General features: G+C 60.7%; 1 protein-coding gene across 1 annotated transcript; it reads right to left on the bottom strand.

The window, feature by feature from the left end:
* Positions 1-1932: 1932 nt before the first annotated feature.
* IGFALS (insulin like growth factor binding protein acid labile subunit) lies at positions 1933-4363 on the bottom strand. The gene is made up of 2 exons (XM_054390992.1): positions 4348-4363; positions 1933-3746 (listed from the first exon to the last, which is right to left on the bottom strand). The coding sequence occupies exons 1-2, from the start codon at positions 4361-4363 to the stop codon at positions 1933-1935; spliced, it is 1830 nt and encodes a 609-aa protein (XP_054246967.1).
* Positions 4364-15225: the final 10862 nt, after the last annotated feature.

Genomic DNA, 15225 nt, shown 5'->3' with positions numbered 1-15225 from the left:
CTCTGAGCAGCTCTGAGTCTTGGCCCTTCATTGGGTGTTTCCTGCTTCTCCTTGCTGGGTTCAGCCAAGGCTTCCCTCCTTCCACAGCAGCTTGCAGCTCCAGCCAGTGCCTTGTCTTGCTGGAAGCTGGCCCCATCCTGTGCCAGATGCTTTACCACTGCTCTTCTCCACAGCTCTGCCACACCTTGGGCTCCTCCCTCTGCCCAGGTGGTTCCTGCCTGGTTTCTCCAGGGACCCTCTTTTCCAGAACTGCTGCTCCTGTGGGCCCTGCCCTCCCCTTGCAGGCTTGGGTTAAGCTGGGGAAGCAAATGAAGGTGGTGTCTCCTCACATCTTATCTCCCTCCCTTCTGCACTCTGAGCCCCTCCTGCCCTCTCCATGCTCAGGACTCACCCTCACAGGGCTGTTTCGGGGAGGGTAGGGTGCAGGGCCAGAGGGGAAACTCAGATTCCCAGTAACCAAACTGGATTAGAGCTGGAGCAGAGCAGGAGGAGCATCTGTCCCTGCTCCTGCTGCACCCACAGCACAGATTCACCAAGAGGGTTTTTCCCCACCCCCTGTGCAGCTTTTCTGACCTTTGGTCACTGCTCTGGGATCTGCAGAGCTGGAGAGAGGTGCTGGAGCCTGAGCAGGCTGTTGGAACAACTGAGGAACCTCTGCCTCCCTCCCTGGGCACACCCCACCCACCAGGGCTTGCAGATGACTCTCTGCAAGCTCCCTAGCAGCACCCCGAGGAGCCTGAGCTCCTCACCCTCTGCCTGCTGCAGGCCCTGAGGGGCTCTGCCTGGTCCCCCCCCCGCCAGCCTGTGCTTTGGGACAAAGATAACTGCCAGGAGGGGTTGCAAGAGCTCCAAAGGTTTATTTGTCTGCTACCATTTATCAGTGACGTGGGAGCAGCTTTCTGCACCCTGCTGACACCTGCTAGTGCAAGGAACCAGCACAGCAACTCAGCTGCTCCCTTCCCTACCCCTACCCAGGGGGCTTTGAGGACTTCTTGCATGCTCTGTGGCAGGAAGATGCTTTGGCTTTGTCCTGCTGATCAGTCCTGGGCCCCAGCAGGGACGTCCCACCAGGCTGGGGTGCAGCTTGTGCTCATCCTTAGGCTTCACCTGGAGAACTGTGCCCAGTTCTGGGCTCCCCAGCTCAAGAAGGACAAAACTACTGGGGGAGAGTCCAGCACAGGGCCACTGAGATGCTGAGGGCACTGCAACAGCTCTGAGGAGAGGCTGAGGGAGCTGGGGCTGGGCAGCCTGGAGAAGAGGAGGCTGAGGGGGGTCTTGTGAATGCTTGCAGATATTTGAGGGGGGTGGGTGGTGGGAGGCTGGGGCCAGACTCTGCTCAGTGATGCCCAGGGACAGGACAAGAGGCAATGAGCACAAACTTGAGCCCAGGAAGTTCCATCTAAACATGAGGAGGAACATCTGTACTGTGAGGGTGGCAGAGCCCTGGAGCAGGCTGCCCAGAGAGGTTGTGGAGTCCTGGAGAGCTCCAACCCCACCTGGATGTGTTCCTGAGTGATCTGCCTTAGATGAATCTTCCTTGGCAGGGGGGTTGGACTCCTTGATCTTCAGAGGTCCTTTCCAACCCCTACCATTCTGGGGTCCTGGAGGCTGAAGAGCTGCTGATGCTCCTGCTGGGATCCTGGAGCAGCCATGCAGCTCCTGGGGGCAGCTCTCTAATTATCTGAGGGCTAAACCGTTTCGGTTTGAGGCGTGGGGAGCCGGTGCCCACCAGCATTGTCCAGGCACATCTCCCCTTGCTGCAGCACCACCCAGGCGGGCAGCTGGAGGTGGTGGCAAACTGAGCTGAACTGGGGTGCCCATAGAGCTTCTGCTGCTGCTGCTGCTGCCCTGGGAGACCCCAGAACAGGGAGGTGGCAGGTGAAGGGTCCGCAGCAGGGAAGAAACGCATCCCCAGGCAGGGATGAGAGCTGCTCAGCAGTGAGCAAAGCTGTCCTCAGCGGTGTCACGCAGGTCCAGGCCTGCCATGGCCGGGGGGTGGAGGCAGGTGAGGTTGTTGTAGGTGTAGATGGGGATGTGGGCGTCGTCCCCCTCGGCCACCGACTGCACGAAGCGTGGCACCACCGCGGGGTGCCGCAGGGAGAAGTCCCTCAAGCCCTTCAGGGAGCAGTTGCAGTGCCAGTTGTTGCCCCCCAGCCACAGCTGCTCCAGGGTGAAGGAGGGGCAGAGGAAGCCCACCGAGAAGGTCTCCAGAGAGTTATTCCTCAGGCTGAGGTAGCGCAGGTTGCCCAGGGGGGAGATGACTTCGTTGTCCAGCGTCTCCAGCCGGTTGTGGGAGAGGTCGAGCCAGAAGAGCCTCTGGAGCGGCCTGAAGGCGTCCTGGGAGACCTCCAGGAGCTGGTTGGAGGAGAGGAAGAGGTACTCCAGGTTGCTGAGCCCCAGGAAGAGCTGTGGGGCAAGGCGGCTGAGCCTGTTGTGCTTGAGGTCGAGCTCCAGCAGCTCGTGCAGGTCGCCGAAGCTGTGCTCCTCGATGGCGGCGATGGAGTTGTGCTGCAGGAAGAGCCTCCGCAGCCCGCGCAGCCCCGAGAAGGTCTTGGCCCTCACCCTGCCCAGGCAGCTGTGCTCCAGGTGGAGGCTGTGCAGCTTGGTGACCCCCTTGAAGACATGGTCGGGGAGGGCCTTGATGCAGTTGGCGGAGAGGTGCATGACGGCCACGTTGTGCAGCCCCAGGAAGGCCCCGGCCCTGACGTCCTGCAGCTGGTTGTGGTCGAGGCTGAGCACCTCCAGCTGGCCCAGCCCCTCGAAGGTCCTTTCTGCCAGGCTCTGGATCCTGTTGTGGCCCAGCTGCAGCTCCTCCAGGAACTGGAGGTCTTTGAAAGTCCTGGGCCGGAGGCTGGCAATGGCGTTGGTGGAGAGGCGCAGGACGTGCAGGCTGAGGAGGCCCAGGAAGGTGTCCTCGAAGAGGGAGACCAACCTGTTGTGGGAGAGGTCCAGCCAGCGCAGGGCCTTCATGCCCATGAAGGCACGGGGGGCGATGGCGGTGATCTGGTTGTGGTTCAGGTAGAGCTTCTGCAGCTTCTGCAGCTTGACGAAGACGTTGATCTTGATGCCCTTGAGAGCGTTCCCGCTAAGGTCCAGCTCCTTCAGCTCGGTCAGGCTGCAGAAGAGCTGGTGCTGGAGGTAGGGGAGCTTGTTCCCGGCCAGGATCAGCTCCCTCAGGTTGGGCAGGTCGTGGAAGACCTTATCGGGAAGGACCACCAGGGAGTTCCAGCCCAGGTTGAGGTACCAGAGGTTGGAGAGCCCAGCGAAGAGCCCTTCCTCCACCTTGCTGAAGTGGTTGTTGTTGAGGCTGAGGGAGACCAGGTTCTGGGTGTGCAGGAAGGTGTGGGGGGCCAGGTGCTTGAGGCGGTTGCGTTCCAGGTGGAGGTGGTAGAGGCTGCGCAGCCCGTGGAAGGCGTGCTGCTCCACCCCGGCCAGCTGGCAGCCCTGCAGGTCCAGAAAGTCCAGCCCCGACAGGTTCCTGAAGGCGGCGGCCGGCAGCAGCGTGAAGTTGTTGCCGTCCAGCCACAAGGCTTTGGCGTTGGGCGGCAGATCCGGCGGCAGCCGCGACAGGTTGCGGCCGCTGCAGAAGACGTTGAGCTCCTCGCTGTACTCGTCCAGGCTGCAGGCGCAGGGGCCGGGGCAGCGAGGGGGCTCTGCGTCCCCCTGCTCCTTCGGCGCCTCCCCCCCAGGGGCTTGGGAGGCGGCGGCCAGCAGCAGGGCCAGGGCGAGCAGGAGGGCGATGCCAACTGCGGGGTGTAGAGGAAAGGGGACGTGGTCAGTGGGGGGGGAGGGGGCGACCGTGGCTGTTCTTTGGGGACCCTTCTGGGACCCCCTGCCTGGGTGCCTGCACTACTGGGAGGGGTGGGTGGGAGAGGTTGATCCAGCATGCTGCAGGCAAGCTGTGGGAGGTGTTAGGAGCTGGATCTGCCCTTGGGAGAGGGGGTGGGATTTGGGATTGCCCCTAACTCCCGCCGCAGCTCCGACATACCCCAACCCCCCCACACACACACCCCCAAAATTCATCATCATCTCTGGCAGCAGCTTCTCCCTTCCACGGGGAAAGGTCCCAAGCCCCTCTCCTCCTGCCTTCCCACCCACCCCTCAGGAAACTGGTCTTGGAGCAAGGGGGTCTTGATGCCACAGCCCCTGCAGCCCCCCCAGCCAGCTTTGGTGCCTTCAAGCACCTCGGGCGACCTCCCCGAAACGTCTTGCAAGCAGTGGAAGGGGAAAGCAAAGCAAAGGGCTGAGTCGGTGGCGAAGCTCCAGCAGAGGTTTGGTGTCTCCTCCGTCCCCGCGTCCATCCTGTCTCTGCGGGGCTGGGGCAGCAGGCAGGGTCCCCTGGCTTACCTTTGCCTGTGCTCATGGTGGCAGGCAGGGCCGAGCTCCCTCTGGGCTCTCCGGGCTCCGCCGACTGCGCAGGGATGGAGCAACCACCTTGCCGCCTGGCCGGCCGCCCGCCCGGCCTTAACCCCAGCGCTGCTGGCATGGGCCGCTCAGCCTGGTCCCCTGAGATGGGCTCCTACCTTCCCCCGCCTGCCCTTCACGGCAGCCTGGGCAGTGGAGACGCCCGGGACAGGCTGCGGTGGAGACGGTGCCCCCGGGCGGGGTGGTCCTGCTGCAGATGGGCTTTGGGCTTTGCGTGGGCAAGGAGCTTGGAGGGAGGGAGGGATGGAGCAGCCTCGTGGTACAGCTGTGCCCTGGCTTCCTGGAGTTCCTTGAGGAGCAGCTCTGACCCTTCCCTGGGTGTCCTCACCCCGCATTGGACCCCCCACAAAAAACGCAGGCTGGGGCTTGTGGCACCTCCGCGGCACAGAGGGGAAGGGAAGCCCGGGGGGGGGGGGGACTGAGCCCACCCTAGGGGGTGTGGTGAGGGGAGTGGGACGGAAGGTGGGAAATGGGGACCAAGCTCTTCTCCAGGTGGCACTGGAAGCCTCGGGGCTGAACCTGCAGCCCCCTCCTGTGGGTGTTTCTGCCTTGGGGGTGGGGATGGTGCTGGGAGCACCACAGGTTGCTCAGCTCTGTGCTTTTTGAGCCCAAGCAGGGAGCAAAGCCTGCATCCCACCAGTGAGCTGACAGCTGGGAAGGTCCTCCAGCTCTTGGCTCCTCCAGCAGCCTCCCCTGCAGGGCGGGATGGTGGTGAATGATGCCCCAGGGCTGGTGGATCATCAGCCTCTCCACCTGGCAGCTCATCAAAACCACCCCAGGGGAGGCTGGTGACCTTGCTCTGTGTCCCAGGTCGTTTCCCTACCCCTGTCCAACGTGGCTTCTGCAGAACCTTTTACCAATTTCTAGGAAAAAAAAAAAAAAAAGAAAAAATAAAACAAGAAATAAACCTCACTCCTGCCCCAGGGAGAGCAGGAGCCTGAGGGCCAGCAGCTGCTGGGTCAACAAAGCCATGGCCAACCGCTCATGGTGATGTCCTGGTTGCCCTTTTCCTCCTTGAAGCTGCACCAACCCTTCCTGATGCTGTCCTTGAAGCTGCACCAACCTCTCATGGTGCTGTCCTTGGAGCCCTGTTCCTTCTTCCAGCTGCACCAGGACAGCTCTGGCACCCTCCACACCCCCTGGAATGAGCATCTCCTGCTGGTGCTGAAGCTCTTCCCAGCATTTCTTCCCCACGTGCTGGACCCTGAGGTGGAGCAAGGATGTTCTCCACCACCACTGCCCTCTAGCCATGGGCACCTCTACCCTGTTCCCACTTCCTCCATCCCCTTGGCACCTCCAGAGGTCTTGTCTCAGCTCTTCACCACCTAACTTGGGCACCTTTAAGCCAACCTTCTCAGTGGCCAAGGCAGGACCATGTCCAGGGGAAGACGTGGTACAGGCAGCCCAACTTTCCCACAAGCACAGGTTTCTCCCTGGCATTTTTTTTGGCCCTGTGTGGCCCTCTCCTCCCCCTCTATTTTTATCCTCTCTTCTGGGAAGTTCTGGGTCAGGACCTGGATCTGCAGGACACATATTGACACAAGGTTGACTCAGCCTGCAGGCTAAAAGAGCTGAACCAGCAGGGCCTGGCCAGCCAAAACCCAACCCTCCTTCTGGGGAAGCCTCAGCCAGCCCCTGCCTGCTGCTGGGAGCAGCCCTGGGCTGCTTCTTCTAGGGCTGGGAATGAACCAGAGAGCTCTCCATGGCCCACCAGCTCCCCTGGCTCCAGCACATCTGGCAGGGTCACCAGCACAGGACCCTCCCCATCTCCAGCACATCTGGCAGGGACACCAGCACAGGACCCTCCCCATCTCCAGCACATCTGGCAGGGACACCAGCACAGGACCCTCCCCATCTCCAGCACATCTGGCAGGGTCACCAGCACAGGACCCTCCCTGGATCCAGCACATCTGGCAGGGTCACCAGCACAGGACCCTCCCTGGATCCAGCACATCTGGCAGGGTCACCAGCACAGGACACTTCCTGGATCCAGCACACCTGGCAGGGTCACCAGCACAGGACCCTCCCTGGATCCAGCACATCTGGCAGGGTCACCAGCACAGGACCCTCCTTGGCTCCAGCACATCTGGCAGGGTCACCAGCACAGGACCCTCCCTGGATCCAGCACATCTGGCAGGGTCACCACCACCATGGTTTGTCCCTGCCTCCAGCAGCCTTCTTTGAGGGCAAATCTCACATGGGTGGAGGACCAGAGAGTGAAAACCAATCCAGATCCTTTCTCCGTGTGGCTGCAGTGCAGAGCAGGAGCAAGGCTGTGTCTGCATCTCCCCTTCTGAACCCCCTTGAAGGCCTCTCCTCCAGACACATCCCACGGGGGAAGCTCAGCCCCCCCAGCACTGCTGGTTAGAGCCTTCCAGCTGCTCAGGGCACTGCAGCACTGCTGCCACCCCGGGGACATCCGTTTGGGTTCCCTGCTGGGCCCTGTGCCGCTGAACTTTTGTATCACTGATAGAGACAGCAGGATCCTGGCACCAGCAGCAGGGTGCAGATGGCACCAAGCTGGGTGGTGCTGTGGACACACCAGAGGGACAGGATGGCACCCAGAGGGACCTGGACAGGCTGAGAGGTGGTGCCCAGGTGAAGCTCAGGAGGTTCCACAAGAGCAAGGGCAGGTCCTGCCCCTGGGCTGGAACAATCCTCACTGTCAATACAGACTGGGGGAGGAGGGGATGGAAACAGCCCTGGGGAAAAGGACTTGGGGGTGCTGGTGGGGGAGAAGCTGGACAGGAGCAGGCAGGGGGAGCTTGCAGCACTGAAGGCCAAGGGCAGCCTGGGCTGCATCCACAGCAGCACTGCCAGGGATCCAGAGAGGTGATTCTGACACTTTGCTCTGCTGAGACCTCACCTGCAGTGCTGTGAGCAGCTCTGGAGCCCTCAACACAGGAAGGACATGGACCTGATGGAGAGGGTCCAGAGGAGGCCATGGAAATGCTCAGGGGGTTGGAGCAGCTCTGCTCTGAGGAGAGGCTGAGGGAGCTGGGGGTGTTCAGCCTGGAGAAGAGAAGGCTCCAGGGAGACCTCAGAGCAACCTGCCAGGACATGAAGAGGCTATAAGAAGGCTGCAGAGGAACTGTTCCCAAAGGCCTGCAGGGACAGGACCAGGGACAATGGCTTCAAACCAGAGCAGACTGAGGTCAGAATCATAGGGCTGGAAGGGACCTCAAGGCTCAGCCAGTTCCAACCCCCCTGCCATGGGCAGGGACACCTCACACCACAGCAGGTTGCTCACAGCCACATCCAGCCTGGCTGCAAAAACCTCCAGGGGTGAGGCTTCCACCACCTCCCTGGGCAACCTATGCCAGGCTCTCACCACCCTCATGGGGAACAACTTCCTAACATCCAATCTGAATCTCCTCACTTCTAGTTTTGCTCCATGCCCCCCAGTCCTATCACTCCCTGACACCCTAAAAATTCCCTCCCCAGCTTTCTTGTATCTCATTTCAGATACTGGAAGGCCACAAGAAGGTCTCCTGGGAGCCTTCCCCTCTCCAGACTGCACCACCCCAACTCTCTCAGTCTGTCTCCAGAGCAGAGCAGCTCCAGCCCTCTGCTCATCCTCATGGCCCTTCTCTGGACACCTTCCAGCACCTCCAGATCCTTCCTGGAACAGAGGCTCCAGCACTGGACAGTTGGATGTGAGGAACAAGTTCTGCACCAGGAGGCTGCTGGATCACTGGAACAGGTTGCCCAGGGAAGTGGTTGAGGCTCCATCCTTGGAGATATTGAAGGTGAGGCTGGACAGGGCTCTGGACAACCTGCTCTGGTGGAGGATGTCCCTGCTGAGTGCAGGGGGTTGGACTGGAGGAGCTTGGAGGTCCCTTCCAACCCAACCCATTCTGTATCCTCCTCCCACCAGAGCCCCAGCCAGTGGGGACCTCTCCAGCTGATCTCCCCCCAGCTGTTTCTCCCCCACCCACCCCTGTTCCAGCTCTGGTAATCTCCTTGGCTGGGACCAAAGTCTGAGCAGCTCCACCAGGCTTCCATGGAGAGGGCAGGAATGGTGTTAGAGGAAAGGCAGCAACAGCATAAAAAACCTCTTCTGAGCTCTGAGGAACCCTCACCTTGGCCACCTGCCCTCCCATGCCTGCAGCTCCCTCCCCAGGGAGCTGCCCTGCTCCCATCCCGCAGGGGTGAATGCCACTATCAGTCTCTGGCTCACTGTTCAGGCCCCAGCTGTGTGGGCTGGATCCAGGGAGGGTCCTGTGCCAGGACTGCTGGAGATGGGGAGGGTCCTGTGCTGGTGACCCTGCCAGATGTGCTGGATCCAGGGAGGGTCCTGTGCTGGTGACCCTGCCAGGTGTGCTGGATCCAGGGAGGGTCCTGTGCTGGTGACCCTGCCAGATGTGCTGGATCCAGGGAGGGTCCTGTGCTGGTGACCCTGCCAGGTGTGCTGGAGCCAAGGAGCTTGGCTGGATATGAGGAACTCCCTGGTCCATTCCCCCCATCTCGGGTGGGTGACCCAGGCCAGCACTGACCCCTCCTGGGCCCCAGGGGGACAGGACTGTGACAAGAGGGGGCAGGGCTGTGGCAGGAGGGGGCAGGGCTGTGGCAGCAGTGGTGTTGTCACAGCTCAGGAAGTATTTTTAGCAGTATTTTTAGCAAGTATTTTTTGCCAAACATGGTCCCTGTCTGGAGGAGGACTTCTCCCGTTGCCAAGGCAACCATCACTGCTGCTCCTCATCCCAGACCCAAATGTGCCAACCCTGCTGCTGCTGCTGCTGCTGCTGCCCAAGAGAACCAGGATGGGTGACCCCAGCAGCCCAGAGCTGTGCTGCCCTGCTGGGGACACCTGCAGGGCCCAAGCTGCCTCCTGGAAAGACTCTTCTGGTGGAGATGGTCTTTGCCTGGTGCTCACTGAGCGTCTGCTCCTCCTCGTCCTCCCCTGCTGAGCTGCTTCATTTCTCACTCACAAATTCCCACGTGCTGGAGCTGGGGACCTGAAAGTGGTGGCCAAAGGGTTGGGCAGCTCCTGGTAAAGGTCCCCACCAGCATCTCCAGGTGCTGGCTCAGGTAGCCAGGAGAAAGGCAGCCAAGGAGCCTGCAGCTCGTGGGGATGGTGATTACCATGGTGGTGGCACATGTGGCCATGTGAAACTGTGTCACCAGCACCACCCTGGCCAGGCTGGTTGGACTGGGGAGGTGAGGACATCCCTGAGCCATGAGGACATCCCTGAGCCATGAGGACATCCCAACCAGGGCCATTGCTGGAGGCATGGATGGGAGATGTTCTCAAACCTGAGCTTGGGGGGGGGGGGGGGGGGGGGGGGGGGGAGGAAGGAGGAGGCACCAGGAGTGAGGGGCTGGAGCTGCCTGGGGACATGAGGAGAGCCTGATGGGGGATGGGAAGAGTAGCCTGGTCCCCAGGGTGTCCAGCTGGTGGCTGGAGGATGCTTTCTCCTGACAGAAGTTGCATGGCCATGGCCCCCTGTGCTGCCTGCTGCCAGGGTCTCCCTGTCTGCCCCATCCCAGCCCTCCTCAGACCCACAGGGAAGCAGCTGAAGGTGCTTGGGGGATGAGAAATGGGACATGAGCTAGCAGTGACTTCAGCAAAGCCATCATCTCCTGAGCTGCACCACAGGTGCTGAGCAGGTCAAGGGAGGTGAATCTCCCCTTTGGCTCTGGTCAGACCCCCCTGGAGCACAAATCCAGCCGCAGGGGCCCAGCACCTTGGATCTGTCAGAGTGGGTCCAAATTGGACCATGAAAATGGTCAGGGGCTTGGGAAAACCTCTCCTATGGAGAAAGGCTGGAAGGGCTGGAGTTCTGCAGCATGGAGAAGACCTTGCAGCCTGTCAGTGCATCAGGGAACTTGTGAGAACCATGGAGAGAGGATTGTCAGCAGGATCTGATAACAGGAGAAGGGGGGATGGAAATGTTTAGACTCACAGATTGCTTTGGGTTGGAAGGGACCTTCCAAGCTCATCCAATTCAACCCCTGCAGCCAGCAGGGACAGCTGCAGCCAGAGCAGGCTGCTCCCAGCCCCAACCAACCTGCCCTGCACTGCTGCCAGCCATGGGGCAGCTCCCACCTCTCTGGGCAGCCTGGGCCAGGCTCTCCCCACCCTCACTGCCAAACATTTCTCCCTTCTCTCTACTCTCAATCTCCCTCTTTCACTTCCAGCCATCCCCCCTTGGCCTGTCCCAACAGGCCCTGAGACAAACTCTGTCCCCAGCTTCCTTCTGTCCCCTTGAAGCACTGCAAGGCCACCAGAAGGTCTCCCTGGAGCCTTCTCCTCTCCAGGCTGAACAACCCCAACTCTCCCAGCCTGGCCTCCCAGCAGAGGGCTTCCACCCTGCCAGCACTGCTGTGGCCTCCTCTGGCCCTGCTCCAACAGGGGCCACAATGTCCCCTGGCAGAGGGTGGGCAGGCTGGGCAGAAGGCAGCAGCGTGGGGTGGGGAATTGGAGGCGGGGGCAGGGTCCCGGGGAAGCTGTGGGTGCCCATCCCTGGGGATCTATCCAGGCACCGCGCGGCCTCCCGCCGCCAGGGAGCTCTGCCTGCACGCCGCTCGTTACCATGGAGACGGGAGGCGGCGGGTCGGGACCGGGACCGGGACCGGGACCAGGCTCAGGCTCACGCCCAGGTCTAGGCTCAGCCCCAGCCCCAGCCGGGAGCCTCGGAGTCCAACTCCGCAGCAGTGCCGGGGCGGAGGGATTCAGGGAGGCTCCCGGAGGCCTTAGCCACCCCCTGCTCGGCCCGGCCTGCTCCCGGGCTTCAGCCCAGACCCCTCCGGTGCCGTCTGCGTTGGGGCCGCTCGGGCCACGGCCTCCGCACCTCTGCCCCCCAAGCCAGGGCCTGTGGCGCGGCGGGGGCGGCTCCGGCATACCGGGCAGCTGCGGCACACCGGACGGCTCCGGCACACCGGGCAGCTCCGGCACACCGGGCGGCTCCGGCACACCGGGCGGCTCCGGCACACCGGGCGGCTCCGGCACACCGGGCGGCTCCGGCAGGGCTGTCCCGCAGGGGTCTGCTGGAGCCAGGGGAGGATGGAAATGCACTTTGCCGGCGCTGGAAGCCAGATGGAGCCAGTGGCTGTGTGAAGGCTGCGCCGAGCCCTGCCGCAGCCTCCTGCGGAAGCGGGGAGGCGGCGGCGGCTCTGCTCCGGGCTGGCGCGGGGGGCCCGGGCAGAGGCAGGGCGAGGTGTGCGGCCTGCCAAGGGCTGCCTGGTGCTGGAAGAGAGGCGAAAATGAACAGCAGGCATAGGTATGGTGAGCTACCGGCTCTCGAGCTGGTTCCATCTTAAGCCTCTGTATTTGGGCAGTGTTCTCATGTCTTAGAGCTGTGTCCTGGTGAGGGTTTCCTACCTCGGAGCTCCCTGGTGATCCCGCGTCAGTTCTGTTAGATGTGAGCTTGATGAGAAGAGGAAATGAAAGCCTAAGGGGAGACCTTTTCACTCTCTACAACTCCCTGAAAGTTGGAGTCGGGTGGGGTTGGTCTGCCACGGAGCAAGTGATAGAACAAGAAGAAACTGCCTCAAGATGCACTGCTCTGCCCCAAAACGTCTCTCCTCTGCCCCAAAACGTCCCTGCTCTGCTCAGCTTTGCAGTTTGCAGTGTCAAGTGGGCAAATTTTGCTTTGTGTTTCCTAACCACAGCCAAATTGGTCACTTGCTTGTGACCAATGCTTGGAGCAACAGCAGCCACAAAGGTGGCTTCCCATGGGTGTCCCCTGCCCTGCAAGAGCAGAAATAGCCCTGACTGTGTGTGTCTCTGTGTCTGTCTGTGTGTGTCTGTCTATGTGTGTCTGCATGTCTCTGTGTGTGTTCATCAGGCTGCTGCTGCTGCTGCCTGTGGGTGAAATGGGCACTCAGACAGCTCAGCTTTGCCAGCATAGATTCATAGAATCATGGAATTGTTTGGATTGGAAGAGCCCTCTGAGATCATCCAGTCCAACCAGCAACCCAACCCCACCATGGGCACCAAACCATGGCCACAAGTGCCATGGCCACACCTTGCTGAAACACCTCCAGAGATGTGGACTCCACCACTGCCTGGGCAGCCTCTTCCAGTCCCTGACCCCTCCTGCAGCAAAGAAATTTCTCCTCATGTCTGACCTAATCCTTCCCTGGTGCAATTTGAGGCTGTTTCCTCTTGGTCTATAACTTGTTCCTAGGGAGCAGAGCCCAAGCCCCAGCTGGCTCCAGCCTCCTCTCAGGGAGCTGCAGAGAGCAATGAGGTCTCCCTCAGCCTCCTCTTCTCCAGGCTCAACACCCCCAGCTCCCTCAGCTGCTCCTCCCCAGCCCTCTTCTCCAGACCCTTCCCCAGCTCTCTTGCCCTTCTCTGGCCCTGCTCCAGCTCCTCAATGTCCTTCTTGCAGTGAGGAGCACAGACCTGACCCCAGGATTCAAGGTGCAGCCTCAGCAGTGCTGAGCACAGGGGCACAGATGACTGAGTCCAAGCACAACCCAAGGTCTCCCTGCACTCAGCTGTCAGACCACATCCCTCAGCTCCTCACCCAACAGCTTTGAAACCCCTCCAGGGATGGGGACTCCACCACTGCCCTGGGCAGTGCCTTCTGGGCCTTGACAAACCCTTTGGGGGAAGAAATTGTTCCTCATGTCCAATCTACACCTCCCCTGGGGCAACCTGAGGCTGCTTTCTCTCATCCCATCCCCTGGCACCAGTATGCTGGGCTGGGCTCTTTGCCCTCCCAGGTGGGATCTAGGCCAGTGGGGGCAGTGGTGGGGCACAGGCTGTGCCAGTCCTTAGGCCATCCTGGGCTGTGTGGGATCAGCGTTGGGACCAATCCTATTCAATATCTTTATTGATGATCTGAATGAGGGGATGGAGTCCATCATCAGTAAGTTTGTAGATGGCACCAAGCTGGGGGCAGGTGTGGATCTGTTAGAGGGCAGGAGGGCTCTGCAGAGGGACCTTGCCAGGCTGGAGAGCTGGGCAGAGCCCAGGGGTGTGAGTCCAAGTGCCAGGTTCTACACCTTGGCCACAGCAGCCCCATGCAGTGCTACAGGCTGGGGACAGAGTGTCTGGAGGGGTCTGGAGCACAAAGCTGGGGAGGGGTCTGGAGCAGAAGGCTGGGGAGGGGTCTGGAGCACAGCCCTGTGAGGAGAGGCTGAGGGAGCTGGGGGTGTTCAGCCTGGAGAAGAGGAGGCTCAGGGCAGACCTCATTGCTGTTAACAACTCCCTGCAGGGAGGTTGTAGCCAGGTGGGGGTTGGGCTCTTCTGCCAGGCAGCAGTGACAGAAGGAGAGGACACAATCTGAAGCTGCACCAGGGGAGGTTTGGGCTGGATGTGAAGAGGAAATTCTTCCCAGACAGAGAGATTGGTCCTTGGGATGTGCTGCCCAGGGAGGTGGTGGAGTCACTGTCCCTGGAAGGGTTTAAACAAAGCCTGGATGAGGCACTCAGTGCCAGGGGTTAGTTGTTAGGTGGTGCTGGGTGATAGGTTGGGCTTGGTGATCTCAAAGGTCTCTTCCAACCTGGTTGATTCTGTGAGGATCTGTCCCTGGGGGTCTGGGGGCAGCAGGTGGCTGCCTGGGGAGCAGAGCTGTGGCTGGTGCTGGAGCAGCCCTGAGCTCCCCGGGCTGGGGGCGGTGTGTGAGCGTGGCTGGGCTGGGGGGGTGAGGAGTGTGAATTCTCCAGCAGCACTTGCATTACCTTAATAAAATCACTTCAGGTCTGTCAAGTCCTTTGGCAGAGAAAAAAACCAACAAAAGCAAGGAGCTGTAACTGCCTGGGTTGGTTTGGTAGCTGCCCAGCCCCAAAACACCTCAGCCCCCTTCCGTGAAATCCACACTGGGAGGCCACGGGAGCTGGGGGCCTGGCCCAGGGGAGGAGTGGGGAACTCAGAGCTCCTAGCAGGGTGGTCCCTCCCCTTCTCCCAGCCTCTTGGCTTTGACAGATGCTAAGGAGTTATTCAGAGGCTTTTTTGAGCATTGTGTTGTCAGAGCTTTTCTTCTGGAAGAGACAAGTTCTTACCTAAGCTCACCCACTCCCCAGAAATAGCTCTGATAATTAGCCTCAGCTGAGGAGTGGGAGAGCTGGAAACCTGCTGCTGCAGGCCTGCCCTTCACCAAGCCCTCAAAGCCTTCTCCAGCTCTGCATCACCCTCCCCAATGTCTCAAAGCCTTCTCCAGCTCTCCATCACCCTCCCCAAGGTGTCAGTGCTGGCAGGGTGGAAGCCCTCTGCTGGGAGGCCAGGCTGGGAGAGTTGGGGTTGTTCAACCTGGAGAGGAGAAGGCTCCAGGGAGACCTTCTGGTGGCCTTGCAGTGCTTCAAGAGGTCAGAAGGAAGCTGGGGACAGAGTTTTTCTCAGGGCCTGTTGGGACAGGCCAAGGGGGGATGGCTGGAAGTGAAAGAGGGAGATTGAGAGTGGAGAGAAGGGAGAAATGTTTGGCAGTGAGGGTGGGGAGAGCCTGGCCCAGGCTGCCCAGAGAGGTGGGAGCTGCCCCATGGCTGGCAGCAGTGCAGGGCAGGTTGGTTGGGGCTGGGAGCAGCCTGCTCTGGCTGCAGCTGTCCCTGCTGGCTGCAGGGCTTGGACTGGGTGAGCCTGAAAGGTCCTTTCCAGTCAAACCAGTCTGGGATCCTATGATTTCCTGTCACCAGCTGAAGCTGGTTGGAGCTCAAAGATCCTTGTACCCTTTGGATGTCTCATGGGCACAGGAGATAGGAGAGATGAGGAGGAAACTACCTAGAAGTGAGTTGGTTAGATGCTATTGGAGGGTCTCAGAGCAGATGGTTGGATTAATGAATTAATTAATGAGTTAATCAGATCTTAAATGCCCCAAAGCTCCCTGCAGTACAGATGGAGGCCACCCTGCAGCT

Source organism: Indicator indicator, chromosome 22, assembly GCF_027791375.1.
Source record: "Indicator indicator isolate 239-I01 chromosome 22, UM_Iind_1.1, whole genome shotgun sequence".
NCBI classification, from domain to species: Eukaryota; Metazoa; Chordata; class Aves; order Piciformes; family Indicatoridae; genus Indicator; species Indicator indicator.
This window is presented reverse-complemented; position numbering and strand designations above follow the sequence as displayed.